The sequence below is a fragment of the Cervus canadensis genome, chromosome 3 (assembly GCF_019320065.1).
Source record: "Cervus canadensis isolate Bull #8, Minnesota chromosome 3, ASM1932006v1, whole genome shotgun sequence".
Classification (NCBI taxonomy): domain Eukaryota; kingdom Metazoa; phylum Chordata; class Mammalia; order Artiodactyla; family Cervidae; genus Cervus; species Cervus canadensis.
This window is the reverse complement of record NC_057388.1, coordinates 85,999,020-86,022,583: the sequence shown is the minus strand read 5'-3', so window position 1 is coordinate 86,022,583 and position 23,564 is coordinate 85,999,020. Positions and strand designations below refer to the sequence as shown.

The 23,564-nt window shown below is 38.8% G+C and overlaps 1 protein-coding gene across 4 annotated transcripts in view; it reads left to right on the top strand.

Moving 5' to 3' along the window:
- Positions 1–23,564, top strand: part of GRM8 (glutamate metabotropic receptor 8) — an 850,596-nt gene that overhangs the window by 658,856 nt on the left and 168,176 nt on the right. For all 4 annotated transcript variants that reach the window (XM_043463632.1, XM_043463633.1, XM_043463634.1 and 1 more), the window contains exon 8: positions 18,291–18,427. In XM_043463632.1, the coding sequence (XP_043319567.1) occupies positions 18,291–18,427 (137 nt within the window). The remainder of the gene's footprint in view (positions 1–18,290; positions 18,428–23,564) is intronic.

Genomic DNA, 23,564 nt, shown 5'->3' with positions numbered 1-23,564 from the left:
AGGGAGGATTCATATTCTCCAAGGGCATAATAGCAGAGCTAAGTATAGCATTCAGTTAATTCACAGAATTATGCAACAGTTAAAGTACTGTCCTTCAATGTATCCTTCCTTTTTTACATAATTAATGTATTTCTCTTTTCTTTCATTCTTTTACTTATTATTTCTACCTTTCCTTCATTCATTAAGAGAGGCTTCCTTACTGCCTCTCTTCCTCACCCTCTCCCTTTTCTCTTTGTCTCTTTTTCTCTTTTTTTCCTCTTGGCTCCTTTGCAAGTGACACATCCTTATCATTGTTTTATGCGAGGTCCATTTTCATTTATTTATTTATTTATTTAATTACTTCAAAGAATCCAGTAAGCATCTATGAAAATATTCCCCTGTCCCCAAAAGCTCAGACTGATAAAAAGCAGTATCCAAACATATATTTTCGTCACTAATCCATCCTTACATCCTTCCTGAAGAGTCAACATTCCTACCTTTTAAAATTGATTTGTGTTGCATTTGTTTTTGTTGTTGTTCAGTTGCTAAGTCATGTCCCACTCTTTGTGACCCCATGGACTGCAGCACACCAGGCTGCATATGTCTTGCATAAGTATTCCCAGAAAATCACGCACATTTTAGAAATTCTAATTGTGTGTGTGTGTGTGTGTGTGTGTTAGTTGCTTAGTCATGTCCGACTCTTTACAGCCCCATAGACTGTAGCCCACCAGGCCCCTCTGTCCGTGGGATTCTCCAGGCAAGAACACTGGAATAGGTTGCCATTTTCTTCTCCAAAAGGAACTATAGAAAGAAAGAAAGCGAAGTCACTCAGTTGTGTCCGACTCTTTGTGACCCCATTGACTGTAGCCTACCAGGTTCCTCCATCCATGGAATTTTCCAGGCAAGGTACTGGAGTGGGTTGCCATTTCCTTCTCCTCTAATCATGTATACCTTTGTAAAATGTATTTTTGGTAGTCTCTTTTTTCACTCAATATTATATTGCTAAAATTATCTATGCTTGTGGCTGTCTGTAGTTCATTCACTTTGGCTACAGTATAATATTCTATTGTATAAATAGTTCACATAACACAATTGACTTATTCATTCTCTTGATTGTGTCTGAAATAACTCCAGGTGAGTTCAACACGACTTTCAAGGAAGATATTATTACAATTTTATAAAAACTCTTGCAGAGAGAGGGAAAAAAGGAATATTTTTCAAGTTATTCTATTTGGCCAGTATAGCCCTGAAACCAAAACAAAAAGGAAATTATAAGAAAGAAACATTATGGATCCATCTCACTTGTGAGGAGGAATATAAAGATTCTAAACAAAAGTATTAGCTGATTGACTTCAACAGTGCAAAAAAATATTGAAATCAAGTTAGATCCATCCCATGACAAGCTTCTATGACATAACTGAGAATGTATAAATGTAATTCATCATAATAACAGATTAAGAGAAAAATATTTTGCCTCAAAAGATGCCATAAAATACATAGCTCACATTAAAAATATACTCATGATAAAAATACTAATACATTTAGGATGAAAGGGACTTAAACCAGTAAGAAAAGAAATGCCTATAAAATGCCTAAATCAAACATAATCCTAAGTGAGGAATGTGAAAAATATTCACTTAAGACTGGCAGTATAAGGATGTCCACTACAGACACTTAAGGTCAAAATTGCACTGAAGATCCCAGATAAGGCAATAAAAAAAGAAGAAAGAAAAAGATTGCAGTCATAAGAATTGTTAGTGAGAAAATGAAATTGCAATTATTTGCAGTTAACATGATTCTTTACATAGAAATCTAAGAAGTTTTAAGGATTTATAGATAAAAGTCCTGAAATATAATAGTTTGCAAAAGTTTTTCAGCCTTAAAACTACTGACATTTTGAACTAGATAATTCTTTATTAAAGGTGGCTCTCCTGTGCATTGTGGAAAGTTTATTCGCACCTCTGGCCTCTTCCACCAGTCACCATAGTTCCACTCCCCCAATTGCAACACCCAAAAAATGTCTCTTACACTGTTCCTAAGTTGCTTCAGTTATGTCCCACTCTTTGTGACCCTATAACAGTAGCCGGCCAGACTCCCCTGTCAATGGTATTCTCCAGAAAAGAATACTGGAGTGGATTGCCATGCCCTCCTCCAAGGGCTCTTCCTAACCCGGGGATTGAACCTGCCATGTCTTATGTCTCCTGCATTGGCAGGCAGTTTCTTTACCACTAGCGCCCCCTGGGATTGCAAACCTATCTCTATACTTTGCTAATACCCCAGGGGATGGAATCACCTCCAACTGAGAACCCCTAGACCAAATAAAAGACTAATGCAAAGCAAAACAAGCCCAGTTGAATTCTCAATACTATCAGCAAGTGGTAGATAGTATAATTTAGGACACCATTTGCAATAGCATCAGAAAACATTAATTACCTAAGAGTAAGTCTAAAAAAAAGTTTAAGTGCTATGGAAAGAAGATTATAAGACTGCATGAATATTGCAAAAGTAGATCTGAACAATTGAGAGACAGCTTATGCTTATGTATAGGAAGATATTATAAGGATATCAAATCTTCCTCAATGAATGTATAGATTTTATATATTTTTCCAACCATCATCTAAATATAATTGTCCATGGAACTTAAAAAATGGTTCTAAATTGTATACAGAAGAGTTGAAAACAAAGAGAAGTCAGAATACTTCTGAGAAAAAGAACAGGGAGTGGGAACTTGTCATACCATTATCAGTTTTAAGGAACTTTAGTAATTCATCCAGTCTGATGTAGAATCAAAGACACACGAATGAAGTAATGGAATAGGAGGGAAAGGCCAAAGAAAAAAGACACATTCCTTTATTTAACTTAGGTATAAAGCATCTGTCCAGTCATTTAGAAAAAGGGAGTAGTGCTGATTATCAACATCAACATATGAAAAAGGTGAAATTATTTCCCACCCTCACACCATAAGTCAACTATGTACAGATTTAAAAAAGCAAATATTAAAAACAAAATTTTAAAGTTCTTAGTAAGCAGTTGTTATAAAAATGGATAAATTTGACTATTTTAAATCCAGATTTAAAACACATTGGACTAGATAGTCAGAGACCTCCTGCTAGTACACAGCAAATATGAAAAGGCGAGGACATATGTACACACACACACTCACCTACACAGGCATTTCACTTTCATAAATGTACTCTCAAGTGTAGCACTGTTACAGATATAATGCTTAATTAAAACTTATCACGGAAGTCACATGTGGTCTTCCCAGGTGATGCTAGTGGTAAAGAACCTGACTGCCAATGCAGGAAACTTTATATATATATAAATATAATTAAATGCCTCCCAAATAGAAACAATAAAGGGCTTTACTTGTTCTGGAAAAAGAGAGGTTTTCTGTCAGAGAATGAAACTATACTGAGATCTGAGTATTACAACACATTTTGATATGTTTCCAAATTCCTTTTAAAATGTATTGCTTAAAAATGCCTACTTATTATATATTCTCAGAGAACTAACAACTCTCAAGATGGTGGAGTAGAAGGACATCCCATTTCTTTCTTTTGAACAAACACTTGGTATTTTAATCGTCTCTCAGGTCACTCTTCTTATAAAAGATTTTATTTAAACCTCCTAATTCATCTGCTTCCCTGAAATGTATATCACTAAATAATGGATCTTTTCTCATATTAAACAGTCAATCACCTTATTTGAGTACCATCAGTGCAATTACAGGTTGTATTTCTACTTCTTAAATAGTGCTATTCATTCAGGATAATGATACTTTTCATTTTTAAAACACCTTTAATGTAAGATCATAAAGACATTTCCACAATAGAAAGTACTATTGTCAGTTCAGTTTCTTGATGACAAAATCAAGAAGGAGGGTTGGCTGAGAGAATTAGAAATCTTATTTGACTGCATTCCTTGTCCTATTTGTTTCACATGCTCAAATAATCAGTTAAAGAAAACCTTTCAGATTATTACAGATTACAAAATATTGAGTATAGGTTTTGGTGCTATAAGGTAGGTTCATGTTATTTATCTATTTTATATTAATACTCTGTGTGTGTGTGTGTGTGTGTGTGTGTGTGTGTGTGTGTGTGTGAGTGTGTGTGTTTAGTCACGTCCAAATGCTTGCAACCCCATGGACTGTAGCCCAACAGGCTCCTCTGTCTGTGGGATTCTCCCAGCAAGAATACTGGAGTGGGTTGCCATTTCCAATTCCACAGGATCTTCCCAACCTGGGGACTGAACCCACCTCTCCTGAGCCTTTTACATTGGCAAGCAGTTTCTTTACCACTGCTCCACCTGGGAAGCCCGTTAGTCATATGTAACATGTTAAATGATGGGTCATGCAAAGGTCCAATTCAGAAGAACATTTGAGAAAGAAAGAGAGAGGGTTGAGGGGGGAGAGGGGGGAGAGAGAGAGGCACAGAATTGAGAGAAATAGAGCAAAAAAAAACCCAAGTCCTGAAATAGAGCAAATTTTATGTGTCTGTGGAATAGAAAGAAGCCCAAGGTAGAAATATGGAAATGAGTGACTGGAGCATTAACAAGGCTCTTAGGGCCATGATAAACATTTTGTGTTTTATTCTAGTGGAATGGGAAGCCACCGCATGATTTTAGAGGGAAGAACCATCTGATTTGATGTGTGTTTCACAGTTTCACTCTGGCCACAGGGTGGAGACTGGATTGTTGTTGATCACTGTGAACTCAGGTACCAGCTAGGAGTTCAGGGAGAGATCAGCTGTAGCTTGGACCAATGCAGAGAAGAGGAAGTGGAGAGAACTGGACACCTCTGGTTGTGTTTTAGACACAGGATGTGTTAATGTCTTAGATGTGGGCTTTTGTTTGTTTGGTTTTTACCACTGGAGCAGTTTGAATTTTATTTTAGGATCTCATCTCCAGTTCTGGCATCCACTGAGCCCCTGGTCAGTCTTGGATGGATCTGCAACTGTTTAGGAGAGAAACTAGTGAAGGCAGGGGTGGGTCCTGCACTGTTAAATATGGATGGCAGTTGAGCATTTGAAATACCACTAATCTGTAAGTCTAAATTATATATAGAATTTTGAAGATGTGATATATAAAAATGATGTAAAGTATCTCATTAATATTTGTATATGTGTGTGTGTTAGTTGCTCTGTCCTGTCTGACTGTGTGTAATCCACGGACTGTAGCCTGCTAGGCTTCTTTGTCCATGAAATCCTCCTGGCAAGAATACTGGAGTGGGGTGCCATTCCCTTTTCTAGGGTATCTTCCTGACCCAGGGATTGAACCTGGGTCTCCTGCATTGCAGGAAATTCTTTGCCATCTGAGCCACCAGGGAATTGGTTATATTTTGATATCATAATGCATTACATATGATAGGTTACACAAATGCTTTAATGAAAATAATTTTCTTATTTATTTTAGTTTCTTAAACTTTATTTATTGGCTGATTGATTTATCTGGCCTTGCCATGAGGCTTGCAGAATCTTAGTTCCCTGAACAGAGATTGAACCCACACCCTTGTTACTGAAAGCATCGAGTCCTAACCACTGCACCACCAGAGAGTTCCTTAACCTTCTTTAAATAATAACTTTATAGACAAAAATGAGCAGACAGTATAGAAAGTTCACTTATTTCCTACCTTCAAACACACATTTTCTCCAGGAATTGACGTTTTGTATTAGTGTTGTAGTTGTTCAATCACTGAATCATTTCTGACTCTTTGTGACCCCATGGATTACAGCATGCCACGATTCCCTGCCCTTCACTATCTCCTGGAGTTTGCTCAAATTCATATCCATTGAGTCACTGATGCCATCCAGCCATCTCAACCTCTGTCACCCACTTCTCCTTCTGCCCTCAATCTTTCCCAGCCTCAAGGTCTTTTCCAATGAGTTGGCTCTTCACATCAGGTGGCCAAAGTTTTGGAGCTTCAGCTTCAGTATCAGTCCTTTCAATGAATATTCAAGGTTGTTTTCTTTTAGAATTAACTGGTTTGATCTCCTTGCTGTCCAAGAGACTCTCAAGAGTCTTCTCCAGCACCGCAGTTTAAACGCATAAATTTTTTGGCACTCAGCCTTCTTTATGGTCCAACTGTCCCATACTACATGACTACTGGAAACACCATAACTTTGACTACATGGACCTTTATCAGCAAAAGGATGTCTTTGCTGTCTAGGTTTGTCATAGCTTTTCTTCCAAGGAGCAGGTGTCTTTTAATTTCATGGCTGTAGTCAGCATCCACTGTGATTCTGGAGCCCAAGAAAAGAAAATCTGTCACTGTTTCCACTTTTTTCCTATCTATTTGCTATGAAAGTGATGGGACCGGATGCCATGATTTTGAATGTTGAGTTTTAAGCCAGCTTTTTCACACTCCTCTTTCACCCGCATCAAGTCTTTTTAGTTCCTCTTTACTTCTTCATGTTTTTAACACAGTACATTCATTACAGCTAATGAACCAGTGTTGATACATTGCTATTAGCTAAAGTCCACAATTTTTGTTCACTCGTTGTGTTTTACCATTATATGTGGAGTTTTAACTTAGGCTTCAAGTTGACTGAATGGATAGACAATTCTCAGTTCCTTATTAAGAGGGGAAAGACTGTGAGGAACATGTTTGGAAATGAAAAAAAAAAAATCAAGTGTTGTTTCTGGACACATAAAGTGGAAAATGGTTATCAGACAACCAAGTGGAGATACAGGTAATTGGATAAATCTATGCTCGGGGCTAGATGTATACATTTGAGACTCATCAGTGGAGCTAAGGGGTTATACTTCAAGTTAGCATGATCTGATGAGTTAATGAGAAATAAGAAAATGGAATGTGAGGACAGCTCACTCAAAAAACTTTCATTTTAACTGTTAAGGAGAATGGATAAATGAAACTGTAAGGTTATAATGAGGTTTATTGGCTTGCTTTTTTTTTTTTTTTTTAAGATGAGAGCTATGAGAACTCACTTGTAAACTGAAGAGACCACCAAAGACAGTCTAAATCTATTGATGTGACAGAACAAAAAGATGAGACTGAAAGTGCCTGGAGAGAGAGTGAAGGAGGTCCTAGCACTAGTGGAGGAGCACATCTTTGATTGGATCAGGGGCTTGTGTGTTTCAGCAAGAGGGATCACTTGAGCATAGGTAGGTAGGCTGTAGGTTCTGTGGGGTGATGAGGAGGGAGTCTTTGTCTTATTGTGCCTTTTTTTTTTCCCAGTGAGAAAGTCTGAGATGAGCTGAAGTGGCAGGGGTGGAAGATGTTGGATGTGTGAGGCATGAAAGAGTCAGTCATCCAGAAGTGGGGGAAGTGTGATAGGATCAACACAGAACAGTGTTGACTATATATTTGAATCTGGGGTCAGGTCGGGCATTAAGATTTTTGTTTTATGTGGACCATTTTTAAAGTCTTTATTGAAATTGCTACAATATTGCTTCTGTTTCCTGTTTCTGATTTTTTCGCTGGGAGGCACATGGGATCTTATCTCCCCCACCAGGGATCAAACCCACACCCCTGAATTGGAAGGCAAAGTCTTAACCACTGGACTACCAGGGAAATCCCTGAGGTCATGCATTTAAAGTCAGAGCAGAGCACAGGGTCGGGACTCGATAAAGCAAATGGGACACCTGATGTGCAGAATCTAGGGAGGTACTGAAACTCAGAGTCACGCCCCAGGCATCTCATGTGGTTCAATCTAGTCCTGACCTTACCAGCCAGTTGTATGATTTTTTTCTTTTTTTTTTTTTTTTACAATATTGAGCTGCTTGTGTAAAAAAAGAGAATATACAATTGAGTTCAATCTTGAGTGTTTTGGCAGAGGAATAAAATCGGACAGAGGGAGACGTAAGTACAGAAGGCATTTGCAAGGAAAATCATAGAACCTATGCAAGAATAGGAGGAAAGAGATATTATCATGGGGGTGAAATATAATGAGAAATTGGAGTAACAAATGAATCAATAAATGTAGGGGCTCATAGAATTCTTGCAGTGAGGGTGGAAGGCAGTATACAGAGAGCAAAGTTTGGGAGATGAGGTAGTTACTGAGTTTAGAGTCTTATCATGAGAGCAGCTGGTGAGATGCATGAAAAGAATGAAAAGTGGAAGTATAAGCATCAGCTAGTGTAGAGGCCAGGATGCGGAGTCATTCAGGTATATGATGAAGCCATCAGAAATTATAAACAGAAATATGGATGGAGGGGAATATAGTGAGTCAAATGCTAAAGTTTTTAATGAACCGAGGCTAAGTAATGGATATGTGAGAGTAGTCTGACTGATCACTAAATAATTAAACTCTAGTATGATTCTAATTCAAATATACAGTTCTCTTTATTGATTGCCATGAATACTTGATAAAAATAAATTGGATAAGAAAAAGGAAAGCATGAATAATTGAGATTCTGTTGCAAGTTGCTATTTCCTCTGGCAGCTTCGTCCATGACTTCCATCTCATATATTCTTTTTTAAGGGTGCTAAAAATTAATATGTTAACTGATTTTATTTTTAGCCTTCTTATTTTTTCTGCTTACCAAATAGCACAGGTGGTTATGAGAAGAAAAATGGATAGTTTTGTAGCAAGGAAAAGAAACCAAAGTGGTAAACATGACTATGTACCGAGTGGCTTATACTTATAAATATATTTATAATGTATACACATAAAGGTGAATGAATTACTCTTGCATTGCTTTTTGCATTGTGGAAATAAGAAAATGTAGACCAAGGGAGCATAAGTGTAAGCAAAGGAATGGATAATGATATGATAACTTTCATCTATTGCATACCTGTTGGGTGCCAGTCACACATTAAGCACTTTAAGTGCATCATCTTATATAACCCTTGTGATAGCCCAGGGGGGCTAGGGTTATAATGTTCTCTTGACAATTGACAGAACAGGTTTTGGGAGAATAACTTGCCTGGATCACACAGGTAACCAGCAGAGTGAGAAATCAAACCCCAGTTTCCAAATCCCAAGTGCATACTCTTCCCCAGAACAATATTCAACAGAGTCAACATTTTCAAATAAAATCTTCATTGGTTGGATCATTTTTCTTACAAAAGCACATTGGAGTGTTTGAGTTGCCTAGTAATCAAAGTAAAATTTTTTCCATGCATTTCCATGCAGAAAATATCTAAGGTGATATAGAGACTCTGAGAGCAGTATCTGACTAGTAAAAGTTCCCTCAGTCTCCATGTTCTTTGATTTCATTTCTCCACTAGCCCACATTGATTGAAGGATATGTAAAAAATTGGTGCACTTCAAAATTTCTGAAATGATGTCTAGGATGGAAAGAAACACAGGAAAATTTCCTAGAGCATAATTTACTATATATGTATGAATTTAGCCTAAAATATTTGTATTTTTTGTGTTTAGTAAAACATAATACATTGATGGATATATTGAAAAATTTATACTATCAATATTTTTTTTTCTGGGCAAAATCCCACTTAATTCTGTTTTTCAAGATGCCCAGTCTCAGTGCTAAAGATGACCTTTAAAATTTCTACTTGTAGAAATTAGTAAACAACATAGCCCCTCATGGCTTCCTTGATGGCTCAGTCAGTAAAGAATCCTCCAGAAATGCAGGAGACTTCCTGTAATACAGTAGACCTGGGTTTAGTCCCTGAGTTGAAAAGATCCCCTGGAGAAGAGAATGGCAGCACACTCCAATATTCTTGCCAGGGATATCCCATGGACGGAGGAGCCTGGTGAGCTACCGTCCATGGGGTTGCAAAGAGTCGGACACAACTGAGCGACTAAACCACCACCGCCATAGGCCCTCATGGCTACTCTGGGGTGTTCTTTGTTACATAGACCACAGTACCAGGGCAATTATTTAAAATAAACCAATAGGAATTGAATTAGTTCTTGGCTGAAACGGTTGAAGTAATTCAACTGCAAACCTAGCCCAAGATCAGAAATCAGATTTCTAAAACAAGTTGTAAAAGAAGTTTCTAACACTACATCAATGACAGTGAAAAGGGGGCTGATTTGGTCCCTTCATTTGTTACTATAAAAAATTAAAGATGATATAAGTGAAGTTATAATATTATATAAGAGGGTGAACATGGATTTGGAATTGTTAGTGGGTGCTTCTTTCATGTAATTTATTGCTTGCACCCTAAATATTGAACAGTCTTTGGTGCCCACAATAAGAGATGCAATATGCCTTTATTAAGGAGACTACAGTTTTGTGAGGAAGGCAGAGGATCCACCCAGTATTGAGCACATAATAAGCTCTCAATGAATATCTGTTGGATGGATATTTTGACTAGGGATGGGGATGAATTGTACAAGTGTATGGATGGTAGTGATGGCAGTGCCATGAGAGAGCAGGGCAGAACATGAAGAGGCCTTGGACCCCTGGCCCAGGTTTGGAAGATAAGGTTCCTTATAGGCGTGCCTTTAATACACATCTTGAAGGAATTATATAGAGAAGAAGGGTTAGGATAAAGGAGTAAGAAAACTTATAGAAAATAACATGTCTAAAACAGGATGGTGAGAAACAGTGTGATGAACATAAATAACTAGATTTTAAGTATATGTGACCTTGTGTTGGAAGAGGAGAACAAAAATTAGAAAGGGTGACTTCAGAAAAACCATACAAGCTCACTGAGAAGTTTTCTGTTCACATATAGACCCTGGATCTCAAACACAGCACTGTTTTCGTCTCTATATAATCTCACTGTTTGTTTTCTCTTCACAACCCTTCTTCTCTATATAATTCCTTCAAGATGGGTTTTAAAGGCACACCTATAAGAAACCTTATCTTCACTCTGCATAATGGGCTCCAGTTTCATCCATCTCATTAGAACTGATTCAAATGGATTCTTTTTAACGGCTGAGTAATATTCCATGGTGTATATGTACCACAGCTTCCTCATCCATTTGTCTGCTGATGGGCATCTAGGTTGCTTCCATGTCCTGGCTATTATAAACAGTGCTGCGATGAACATTGGGGTGCACGTGTCTCTTTCAGATCTGGTTTCCTCAGTGTGTATGCCCAGCAGTGGGATTGCTGGGTCATATGGCAGTTCTATTTCCAGTTTTTTAAGGAATCTCCACACTGTTCTCCATAGCAGCTGTACTAGTTTGTATTCCCACCAGCAGTGTAAGAGGGTTCCCCTTTCTCCACACCCTCTCCAGCATTTATTGCTTGTAGACTTTTGGATAGCAGCCATCCTGACTGGCGTGTAATGGTACCTCATTGTGGTTTTAATTTGCATTTCTCTGATAATGAGTGATGTTGAGCATCTTTTCATGTGTTTGTTAGCCATCTGTATGTCTTCTTTGGAGAAATGTCTGTTTAGTTCTTTGGCCCATTTTTTGATTGGGTCATTTATTTTTCTGGAATTGAGCTGCAGGAGTTGCTTGTATATTTTTGAGATTAATCCTTTGTCTGTTGCTTCATTTGCTATTATTTTCTCCCAATCTGAGGGCTGTCTTTCACCTTGCTTATAGTTTCCTTTGTTGTGCAAAAGCTTTTAAGTTTCATTAGGTCCCATTTGTTTATTTTTGCTTTTATTTCCAATATTCTTGGAGGTGGGTCATAGAGGATCCTGCTGTGATTTATGTCGGAGAGTGTTTTGCCTATGTTCTCTTAAAAAAAAATAAAATAAAATAAAAATGCACCTAAATCACATACAAAAAAAAGAAACCTTATCTTCCAAACCTGCAGCAGGCGTCCAAGGCCTCTTCATGTTCTGCCCTGCTCTCTCATGGCACTGCCATCACTACCATCACTTTATTGTTCATAAAACAATAAAGAAAATAATAGCTAATATTTGTATACTTCTTACTATTTACTGAATGTTTCTTGTGTATTGGTTTGTTTAATCCTCACATATCCCTCTGAGGTGGGAATTAAAATTAGCCCATTTTAAAAATGGGCTGAATGAGGTACAGGGAGATAAAGTAACTTACCTGAGATCGTCTGTCTAATAAGTGTCAGTGCTGGGGTTGGAATCCAATGATCTGGCTCCCAAACCCACATTTCTAGTATATTATAATTTAGTGCATGTGTATATATTTACTTATTTATAGTGTTTATAATTTAGTATACTGCCTCTTTGTGAAATGCCAAATTCAGTATAACTTGTTATAATTAGGTTGAATTATCTAAGTTTGGTGGGGGGTGCTTTCCTGGTGGCTCAGTGGTAAAGAACCTGCCTGCCAATGCAGGAGACACGGGTTCGATCCTGGATTGGGGAGATCCCTGAAGAAAGAAATGGCAACCCACTCCAATATTCTTGCCTGGGAAATCCCATGGACAGAGGGGCCTGCGGACTATACAGTCTGTGGGGTCCAACCTAGTGACTAAGCAACAACAATCCAAGTTGGGCAATTATTTTTATGATGATATAGTTTTAATTCACTTGACTTCCAATATACTTTCCCAAGTTGGAAAAAGAGATATGGAAACAGCTGGCACACTAGGAATTATATATAACTCAAGAGTATATTCATGAGAATATGTTACACAAGTGACATTCTCCTAAAACATTGGGAGGCTGTTGTAGGAGATAAGGAGCCATTAAGTGAGGAATATGACAACACTGGGAAAGTTAGAAAAAAATGAACATTCCTTTATTCACAGAGTATATGATATCAGAATTTTAAAGTAGTATATAAATAGCAGGACTTGATGATATTAATGTGAAATTCATAACTTGTATATATATATATGTGTCATCTGGTAATCTCTTACCCATGGAATTTCCATAATCCATTGTCTAGATATTACTTAAGGGATTTTCATTATCCTATCTATCACTCTGCATTGGTGTCTGCTGAGAATACATATGGGGTGAATCATCATCATTATTATCATAATATTTAATTACCATCTGCATTGTTCTTTGTACTTGACAAGTATTTGTTTAAGTTTCATAATAACTCTATGAGAAATGTATTATTATCATTCCCATTTTAGTTAGCCTGCTCAGGATCAGGGCTTGCCTGGTGACTCAGTGGCAAAGAATCCACCTGCCAATGGAGGAGACACAGGTTCAGCCCCAGGGTTGGGAAGATCCCCTGGAAGAGGAAATGGCCACCCACTCCCATATTCTTGACTGGGAAATCCCATGGACAGAGGAGCCTGGTGGGCTCCAGTCCATGGAGCCTCAGAAAATTTGGACTCGAATAAAAACAACAGCAACTGCTCAGAGTCACTAAGACTAAGAAAATATTTTGATCAGTTGTGGCACAGGGGTTTCCACTCACGTATCTAATGAATAGCTAAGAGATAGAAGAGCTCCTGTTTTATGCCCCAATTCCCTATTTATAGGGATTTGATTTATACCTAAAATTATTCTTGATTTATATCTTGATTTATATCTAAAGTTATTTCCCATGTGAACTAATAAGAATAATTTAAATGCATATAGATTTTTGAGACTTCTAAATATGTTCATCTTTATTGTTAAGTCCCTATGTGACAACTGAAGAAAAGAGATATATATAAGTTGTGAAAATAAATGCAGAAGCAAAGTGAGTATGAATGAGCAGCCCTTGTCTCTCGTAACAATGCTCTTTCCTCCATGCTGTGCCAATCTCTTGTGCCCTTAACAGTGTTTGTAGATGCCAGGTATCTCTTCCGAGATTTCACACTGCATTCAAATTTTAAGAAGATTCCAGAGAACATAAAATGAGTTGAAATTCTCCAGGCAAAAGTACTGGAGTGGATAGCCATTTCCTTCTTCAGGGAATCTCCCTGACCTAGGGATCAAACCCAGATCTCCTTCATTGCAGGTGGATTCTTTACTATCTGAGCCATCAAGGAAGCCCAACAAATTGTGGAAAATTTTTAAACACATGGGAATACCAGACCACCTTACCTGTCTCCTGAGAAACTTGTATGCAGGTCAAGAAGCAACAGTTAGAACCAGACACGGAACAATGGACTCCTTCAAAATTGGGAAAGGATTACGTCAAGGCTGTGTACCGTCACCCTGTTTATTTAACTTATTGCAGAGTACATCATGAGAAAAGCCAGGCTGGATGAATTACAAGCTGTAATCAAGATTACCAGGAGAAATATCAACAACCTCAGATATTCAAATAATACCACTCTAATGGCAGAAAATTTTACTACCTTAGGGGTGGCTCAGATAGTAAAGAATCTGCGAGCAGTGCGAGAGACCAGGGTTTGATTCCTGGGTCAGGAAGATCCCCTAGAGAAGGGAATGGCAACCCTCTCCAGTATTCTTGACTGGAGAATCCCATGAACAGAGGAGCCCGGTGGGCTACAGTTCATGGGGTCACAAAGATCGGACCCACTGAGTAACTAACAATGTAGAAAGCAAAGAGGAACTAAAGCGCTTCTTGATGAAAGTGAAAGAAGATAGTGAGAAAGCTGGCTTAAAACTCCATTCAAAAAGCTAAGATCATGGCATCTGGTTCCATTACTTCATGGAAAATAGAAGGGGAAAAAGTGAAAACAGTGTCAGATTTTATTTCTTGGGCTCCAAAATCACCGCAGTGACTGCAGCCATGAAATTAAAAGACGTTTGCTCCTTGGAAGGAAAGCTATGACAAACTTCAGTCAGTCAGTCAGTTCAGTCGCTCAGTTGTGTCTGACTCTTTGTGACCCCATGAACTGCAGCACGCCAGGCCTCCCTGTCCATCACCAACACCCGGAGTCCACCCAAACCCATGTCCATCAAGTCGGTTATGCCATCCAACCATCTCATCCTCTGTCGTCCCCTTCTTCTCTTGTCCTCAATCTTTCACAGCATCAGGATCTTTTCAAATGAGTCAGCTCTTCACATCAAGTGACCAAAGTATTGGAGTTTCAGCTTCAACATCAGTCCTTCCAATGAACTACTAAGTCTTAAAAAGTAGCATTGGTTTTTCACCAGTCATGTTCATCTTCACTTGCAGTAGCTATAACCAAATTGCTCTCTGCATCAGTTCAGTTCAGTTCAATTGCTCAGTCGTGTCCGACTCTTTGCGACCCCATGAATGCAGCACGCCAGGCCTCCCTGTCCATCACCAACTCCTGGAGTTGACTCAAACTCACGTCCATCGAGTTGGTGATGCCATCCAGCCACCTCATCCTCTGTTGTCCCCTTCTCCTCCTGCTCCCAATCCCTCCCAGCATCAGGGTCTTTTCCAATGAGTCAGCTCTTTGCATGAGGTGGCCAAAGTACTGGAGTTTCAGCTTCAGCGTCAGTCCTTCCAAAGAACACCCAGGACTGATCCCCATTAGGGTGGACTGGTTGGATCTCCTTGCAGTCCAAGGGACTCTCAAGAGTCTTCTCCAACACCACAGTTCAAAAGCATCAATTTTTCAGCACTCAGCTTTCTTCACAGTCAAACTCTCACATCCATACATGACCACTGGAAAAACCACAGCCTTAACTAGACAGACCTTTGTTGGCAAAGTAATGTCTCTGCTTTTTGATATGCTATCTAGGTTGGTCATAATTTTCCTTCCATGGAGTAAGCGTCTTTTAATTTCCTGGCTGCAGTCACCATCTGCAGTGATTTTGGAGCCCAGAAAAATAAAGTCTGACACTGTTTCCACTGTTTCCCCATCTATTTCCCATGAAGTGATGGGACCAGATTCCATGATCTTAGTTTTCTGAATAGACAGCATTATTAAAAACCAGAGACATCACATTGATGACAGAAGTCCATAGAGTTAAAGCTATGGTTTTCCCAGTAGTCATGTACAGATGTGAGAGCTGGACAATAAAAAAGGATGAGTGCCAAGCAATTGATGCCTTCAAACATTAGTGCTGGAGAAGACTCGCAAGAATCCCTTGGACAGCAAGGAGATCAAATCAGTCAATACTAAAGGAAATAAACCCTGAATAATCATTGGAAGGACTGATGCTGAAGCTGAATCTCCAATACTTTGGCCACCTGATGTGAAGAACTGACTCATTGGAAAAGACCCTGATGCTGGGAAATATTGAAGGCAGGAGGAGAAGAGGGCAACAGAGGATGAGATAGTTGGATAGCGTCATCAACTCAAGGGACTTGAGCCTGAGAAAACTCCAGGAGATAGTAAAGTAAATGGAAGCCTGGTATGCTGCAGTCTATGAGGTTACAAAGAATCAAACACGACTGAGTACCTGAACAATCAGAGAACAGAGGCTATTAAATTTCTCTCCTTGAAATGGGAGGAAAGTGCCCTAAATGCTGCTGTGTGATTTTGATTTTATTTATTTGCAAGTTACTGTTTTATGTCATCATTTTGTTAGATAAGTTAAAAGTTTTAGACTTTTGTGATTTTTAGTTTTCTTTTAAAACTCGACAAGTAGAATAAGACAGTGGTCCCCAACCTTTTTGTCACCAGGGACAAATTTCTTGGAAGACATTTTTTCTATGGACTGTGGGTTGGTGGGGCGAATGGCTTTTTGGATGATTCAAGCACATTACATTTATTGTGCACTTTATTTCTATTACTATTATATCAGTTCCACCTCAGACCCTTAGATGTTAAATCCCAGAGGTTGGGGACCCCTGGAATAAGAAATTCATTATAAGATGGAACTATATAGAGTTGAAATGTATAAGTATTAATAGTACATATATTTTTGGAGAGTACAATATGGAAAAGAAATAGCAAGTAGGGGACAGTTTCTCAAATAGTATAGAAATTAAACCTGGTATAGGGCAAGAAGAAACTCAGGAAATGGAATATGCAGAGACAAGATAGGCACAAAGGAAACAGATTAATGTTTAGGTGAATTTGTCAAGATAGCAAAGTATAAGGCAAGAAGATAAAGGGGGTGGGATGGGAGCAATATCTAAAGACGGCTAGAGAAAAGGAAGTTCTATATAGACATTGAGGCTATAGATGGAACAAGAAAACATTGGGTGTCAAGATCATTTTCTATTCTGAAAACCTGTGATTATTGTTGAAGTTAAGATTCTCTTAACAAAGAATGGAGGGGAAAATGAAGGGGAAAATCAGTTTGAGGGAGAGCTGTGGTTTCAGATCTTTGGGGACTGGTAAGACTAAATATTTCCAGTGTTATTAACATATATTAATTGTTAACTAAATTTGTTGCCTCCAATCAATTGTGTTACTGTCTCTACACTAAAAGGAGACTTGATCTTGGGATGGGATGTTTTTATGATATTTATATGCAATTAGTTTATAAATCTGAAACACCAATGCACATACACTACCATGCATAAAATAGATAGCTGGTGAGAAGCTGAATATAACACAGGAATCCCAGCCTGCTACTCTGTGATGACCTAGAGGGATTGAATGAGGGGAGGAGGGAGGCTCAAAGGCGAGGGGGTATATGTATAATCATGGCTGATTCGCATTGTTGTACGGCAGAAACCAACACAACATTGTAAAACAATTTTCCTCCAATTAAAAAATGATATTGCATGTTTTTCGAATACTTAAATCAGAGGAAAATAGCAAAAACAAAAGGAGAGAGAGAGAAATCCTGTGATTATGTAAAAGTTAATGAGGGAAAGTAAAAGTGAGCAGAAGCTATTAAGAGAAAAAGATTAAAGCTTCCAAGAGAAACGGGAGTTTAGAAAAGATGACTTTTCTTGCATCCTGCTGCCCCATCACTATCACACTATCACAGTGAATTGGTGGATCTTCTGTGATTTGCGCAGAGGTGGGACTTATTGATCACTGCCTCACCCACCAAGAGGGTCCAAACAGTAGCCCATGTTGATAAATTCTTGGGCAGAGGTAGCAAAAGCAGCGTCTTAGAAGTGATACTGCTATTTTATTATTTTATTTGGCCACATTGCACAGCATGTGGAATCTTAGTTACCAGACCAGGGATTGAACCCACACCCCCTGCATTGGAAGCATGGAACGACTGGACCACCAGGGAAGCCAAGAAGAAACATTGAACGGGGCTATCGATCCAGATGGCCTTCAAGTCCAAATAAAGTAAAACTCTAGGGAATCTGCCTGGGATGTTCCCCTGCCACATTTTGAGTTACTGATCATAGTTTATATTGTACAATAGCTGTTTTATATTGTACAATAGCTGTTATGCTTCGAGGAATTTACACTCTTCTCTATTAACTGTCATTCTCTGTAGCTGGTAGTAGCTATCTAGCCTATCAACTTTTATTTATTTAACTGTTATATACATTGCCTAACTTGGATGCTCATCATTTACTTTCTAACGTGTGTAATGAGGCAGGTCTTCTTGAATGTACGTCTGAGCTTCTTTTCATGTCAGAGATACTATGCTATCAAGAATGACCTTGTATGGATTGTAATCTTCATATCTCTTACTATGCACAATATATTTTTATCTACTAACTTTTTCTTAGAGAAAAATAAGCCCAGTAGGCTATCTCACTGGAAAGTTATTAATATTGTTTTCTAAACATTTACAGGTAGTGCTGGGACACCAGTCACTTTTAATGAAAACGGAGATGCTCCTGGTCGTTATGACATCTTCCAGTACCAAATAACCAACAAAAGTACAGAATACAAAATCATTGGGCACTGGACCAATCAGCTTCATCTAAAAGCAAGTATCAGTATGAGCTTGCATTTATGTCTATGGTTCTCAAGGAGTGATGCTTTACTTTTAAGTGTATTACATCAATATACTATTCATTAGAATTGATTTTCTCATAAGCAGACTTTTAGAAAATGTATGATTTGATCCTTCCTCAACCTTAAAATGTGATGGAAAGTCTTAAGTGTCTCTGGAGAAATCTGGTATCTGTAGGGATTTAATGAAGATCTCATTTCCTTTTAAGTGACTATATAAACACTTTGGACATTTTACAGTTTTCTGAAAGATTCACTTGTTCAAATGTTTATACAGTGTGTGTGTGTGTACATGTACGTGTGGGTGTTGGGGAGGAGGGATGACTGTGTGCCATGAATGACCAAGTTGGTGCTTAAAAATAAGTGCATTTCATCTTTGCCACATCATAAGTTGAGATCTATGGCTACATCTGATGGATGGAAATGAATCATGGAAATGAATCATATAAATTCTCATTTATATTACCTTTTTGAATCACAACACCAGAGAAAGTTAATGTACCCAAAAGAGATTTTAACAACCCATAGGGCTGCCTGCCATCGCCATCTCCTGGAGAGTCATCAAAGTCCAGAGATTTTGTTGCTCCTATAACTAGCCATGTGAGGACAACTTGGGGACCGGATGGAAGCAAGTCCCAGGGTGGGTCCCACCCTGAGAGGTCCCACCTGGGTCCCAGGTGGGATGGTGCCAAAGGCAATTGGCATCTGCCTGCCCAGCACTGTGCTGTCACCAACACCCTGGGCTCTGTCTTCTCCTGCTGGGACCAGCTGGGGATGGCATGTGGATGGAGGCAGTAGGAGAAACTCTAGCAGATGTGTATGGTGGGCAGGCAGCCCTCCAGAGGGACTATCCTAGGGAACGGGGTCTTTGTGGACCCTGGAGAGTGGTGTCTGGTACCAGCACCCACTAATCAGAAGGGGCTCTGGAGCAGGAAGCTAATCCTGAACCTGATGGATGGGGAGGCCCAGAAAGTCCCAAGGCTGGTGGCTGCATGATGGGGGTGTAGAGGTGTTGGAGAAGCGTCTGCTTACCACTAGGTAAGGAGTTATTTCAGATTTAAGAGCCTGGGGTGCCATATCCATGCACACTGACTCCTTCCAGTACAGAGAAATAAGGAGTGTGCCTGGGAGTCTCAGCTGAGGGTCAGATTTCCTTCATACATGAACATCGATGTCCGTAGTACATTCTCGTATCCGTCTGTAACACTGGGCTGTTTACAGGGACTGAGTGGCTGAAGAATCACTACCCCAGCCGTGTTTCCTCTGTAGGCAGTAAGGAGCCTTTAAAATGTGTCACAGAAACTAGAAGCATATGATTCTTTGGTTCTTCTGTCCTAGTATTTTACTCTTTCGTCTAATAAGAGCCTCTATTCTTCTTGATTCTCAAAGCTACCATAGCACTGTGAGAGCTGAGTTCCTCTCTTAAATGAATAATTAAGCTCCTTTCCAGGCTGCAGCTTATCCTAGCTGGAAGTAGTGATGTATGCCATCCATGCGGGTGGGGAGAGAGATCATTCTGGTCTGTGGGCGTGTTACACGTGTGTGCTTTCTTATGTCTGAACCCATTCAGAGGACATCAATTTAGTGCGGTGTTTTTAATATGTTTTTCACTTCTTAATGTCCAAATATAGCCCCTGAAATGCTATGTTTATACTGCAACAGTTACCACAATTCTCAGCAAAGCAGATAATAAGAAATAACAAAACTAGGATATTTTATGATTGATTGTCTAGGTATGCCTTCCTGATAATTATCACAGTTCTGCATTCAATAATGCACAAAGACAACTTATTTTGCAACTATTGTTATAGTATGTAAGACCGCATATCTACAGCTTACTGCCTCTAGGAACCTAATGAAATGTCCATCCTCCTGCAACCCAAATTAACATTTACTGAAACAAAAGTTTGATAACTCTACAGGTTGTTGATACCAACCTGAGCATCTATAGTTTCTTGGCAAAAGTCCTTTTGACAGTGGACCTCTGTGAAATCAAATAATTGAACACAACAAAGAAAATTTGCTAAGGGTTAAAATGGGGAAGCTTCTTTTTATCTGACTTTTATAAATGCCAACCTGCTTACTATAGTCTTATGGTTACGGATTTGAATAACAAAGTTTAATGGTTGAAAAATCCATGCACATATATATAATACCAAGATACCTAAAATAACTGTACACAAGTAGACATGCACACACACATCTCTCACCATATATATGCTTATTATAAAACTTTATGTTGACTCTCAAGCTGCTCTTTTATGTACATTTATGGTGCATGGAAAGTTTTATGTTTATTATTGTGTTGTTGCTCATAAAATATATCAAAACAATTTGTGAGAATTATTTCTCATGCATGATTATGATTGTTTATGGCTAAATAGCCATGCCAGCTTTACTGAAACAGAGAGAATCAACTCTCAAGAAAATAGAGTCAATTAGATTGTAAAGAGAGGTTTTAAGTCCAGGGTTGGATTCTGAATTTTATCAGAACAAACAGAATGATTATTTCTCCTTGGAAACTGGATTACTCATCTGTTTGAAGGTGCAGTAGGAGCTGCTTGGAAAGTGACAGGTTTACTCAAGCTCTGCTTAGATCTCAGGCAGTGTGTGCGCGCTTAGTTGCTTAGTTGTATCCAACTCTTGGTGACCCTGTGGACTGTAGCCTGCCAGTCTCCACTGTCCATGGGGGGAAAAAAAGAGAGTACTGGAGTGGGTTGCCATTTCCTCCTCCTAGGGGTCCTCTCGACCCAGGGATTGAACCCATGTCTTCTATGTCTCCTGCATTGCAGGCGGATTCTTTACCCACTGAGCCATCACGGAAGCCCCTGATCTCAGGGAGGACATTAAACAAATGCTTTGCCTCAGTTTTGTCATTTATAAAGTGGAAGCATTGATAGCACTTACCTTAGATGGTTGTATTAAGAATTAAGTGAAATCATACAACAAAGCAGTTATTCCAGAGCTTGGCACATATGATGCCCATAAACATTACCTATTAACTAATCCAATGTCTCATGGTACTGTGTGGTCAGGGGAAGATCTGAGGATGAGTGTGGTGAGTAGAAAAGTGAAGGTCCTGTTGGAAGAGGCACTTGTTTGCTTTAACAAGTTCAGAATCTGTTCACTTAAAATGGGGACCATTTTGGCTAATGAGAAGCTGCTGTGTGGCGCGGGGAGCTCAGCTTAGTGCTCTGTGTTGACCTGGATGGGTGGGGTGGTGGAGATGGAGGGAGGCTCAAGAAGGAGGATATATATATGTTTACTCACAGCTGATTCACACTCTTGTACGGCAGAAATCAGCACAACATTGTAAAGTAAGTATCCTTCAATTAAAAATAAGTAAATAAATGGAGACCATTTGTCCCTATAGCCTATTGCCTGCCTTTAATATTGACCTTAATACTTAGCAAATATCTCTGCATTACAAAGTAAACTTTATTTAATGTAAATACATAGTTTCTTTTTCTATGGTAGGGTGTGGCTGGATATTGTCACCTAGGCAGTCATTTTGAATAGATTGGATACATTCGTTCTGTGCACATACTCTATGCTAAAAGTTGGAATTAGAGTGAAAATGTGGACCTTGCTCTCAGGGCTCCCACAGACTGGAAGGATAGAAAGACCCTCAAATCAACAATTCTAGTGCAGTGAGGCAGGAACACAGATGAGCGTATGTCTGTGGTTTTGCACTCACAGCCAAACACAAGCTTCTAACCTGGCCTGACTGCTGATGGGGGTTCTGACGAGGGCAGGGGAGAGCACTCTTCAAGCTCTCCCTCTCTCCTTGTTCTCTTAAATCAAATCTGCAGTAGATTTCATACTTTCAATGATAAGCATTGGATTGAATTTGACTTATTTTAAAAGCAACTCAGCCATAGGATAAGTTTGTACATACAGGGTGTATGATTAAGCATATATGAGTCCAATAAATTTGTCCCAAATATATCTTAGTGAAGTAAAAGAAATTTTTTTTTTTCCAGTGGGTGTAAAAGAAATTTTAAATCAAGTAGTTTATTCTTTTCTCCCCCCTGGAAAATTATGAAGCATTTCATTTCCTCGAAAGCATTGTCTGTATTGTTCCAAGTATTTTTTTCTTTTTTTTATGTAACTAGCATATGTTCTTATCTTAGCAATTACAATCAATTAGTAGAATTGTTCATTATGTTTTTGGTTTTTTATTCCATAATCTCAGTCTACCCATGAAGGGCGTATTGTCTACCTGAGAGTGAATTTGAACAATTAGGCTTCTCCGTTTGGTGAGACTGAACCTCTCAAGAGGCAGGTGGTCCTTATTAGTGATTACAAAACATCGTAACCTAGAGATTCAGAGAAAACAGCGGAGCCTGAACTGTAAAAAGAACAGCCATATGCTGCTTCGAGTCCACAGGGAGAAGGTGTATGGAGTTTAGTGGATGGGCCTAAAATAACTGAGGACTTTGTACTTCCAACCAGAGCTACTCTTTCTAGATTACTGTAAGAATTTGAGACATATTTTTTGCTTGTTTTGTTATTTTATTTTATTCACTTTAGTTCAAATAAATAGTTCGAAAATTAATACAAATATTAGAAGACAATGACTTCATAAGGGTGTTCCCACCACAGTTGTTAGCAGCGTGGTGTCAGTCGGAAATGGTGATTTGAAGGAGAAGGGCTTCATTTAATTTTGTGTGAGTCACTCCATAGAAGAAAGTAACTCTAGAACAGGTATTGAATTCTGACCCTCATTTTTGTCATCCGTTAAGTGGGGATAATAGACAGGTCTGTTATGGAGATTAAATGCATTGGCATATAGGGGTCAAGAACAAGACCTCAAAGTCAGAAAGAAGATTTTTGTGTTTTAACCTTCCATTACCGAGCCTTGCACATGCTATTTTAGCTCTTTTAGTCTCGGATTCTTCATCTACATGAAACAATCATAACTACTTCATAGAGTTGTTGAGATAAGTGAAGGACGTTGCATAAACAAAGATCCTAGAATACTGCCTGCTGCATATTCAGTGTTAAAAGAATATGATATAATAACTTTGTTTTATTTTTCCAGGACAACCAGCCTATTGCAGGAGACTCTTAATGGGTATTGCTATCTGAAATTACATACGTGAAAAGTC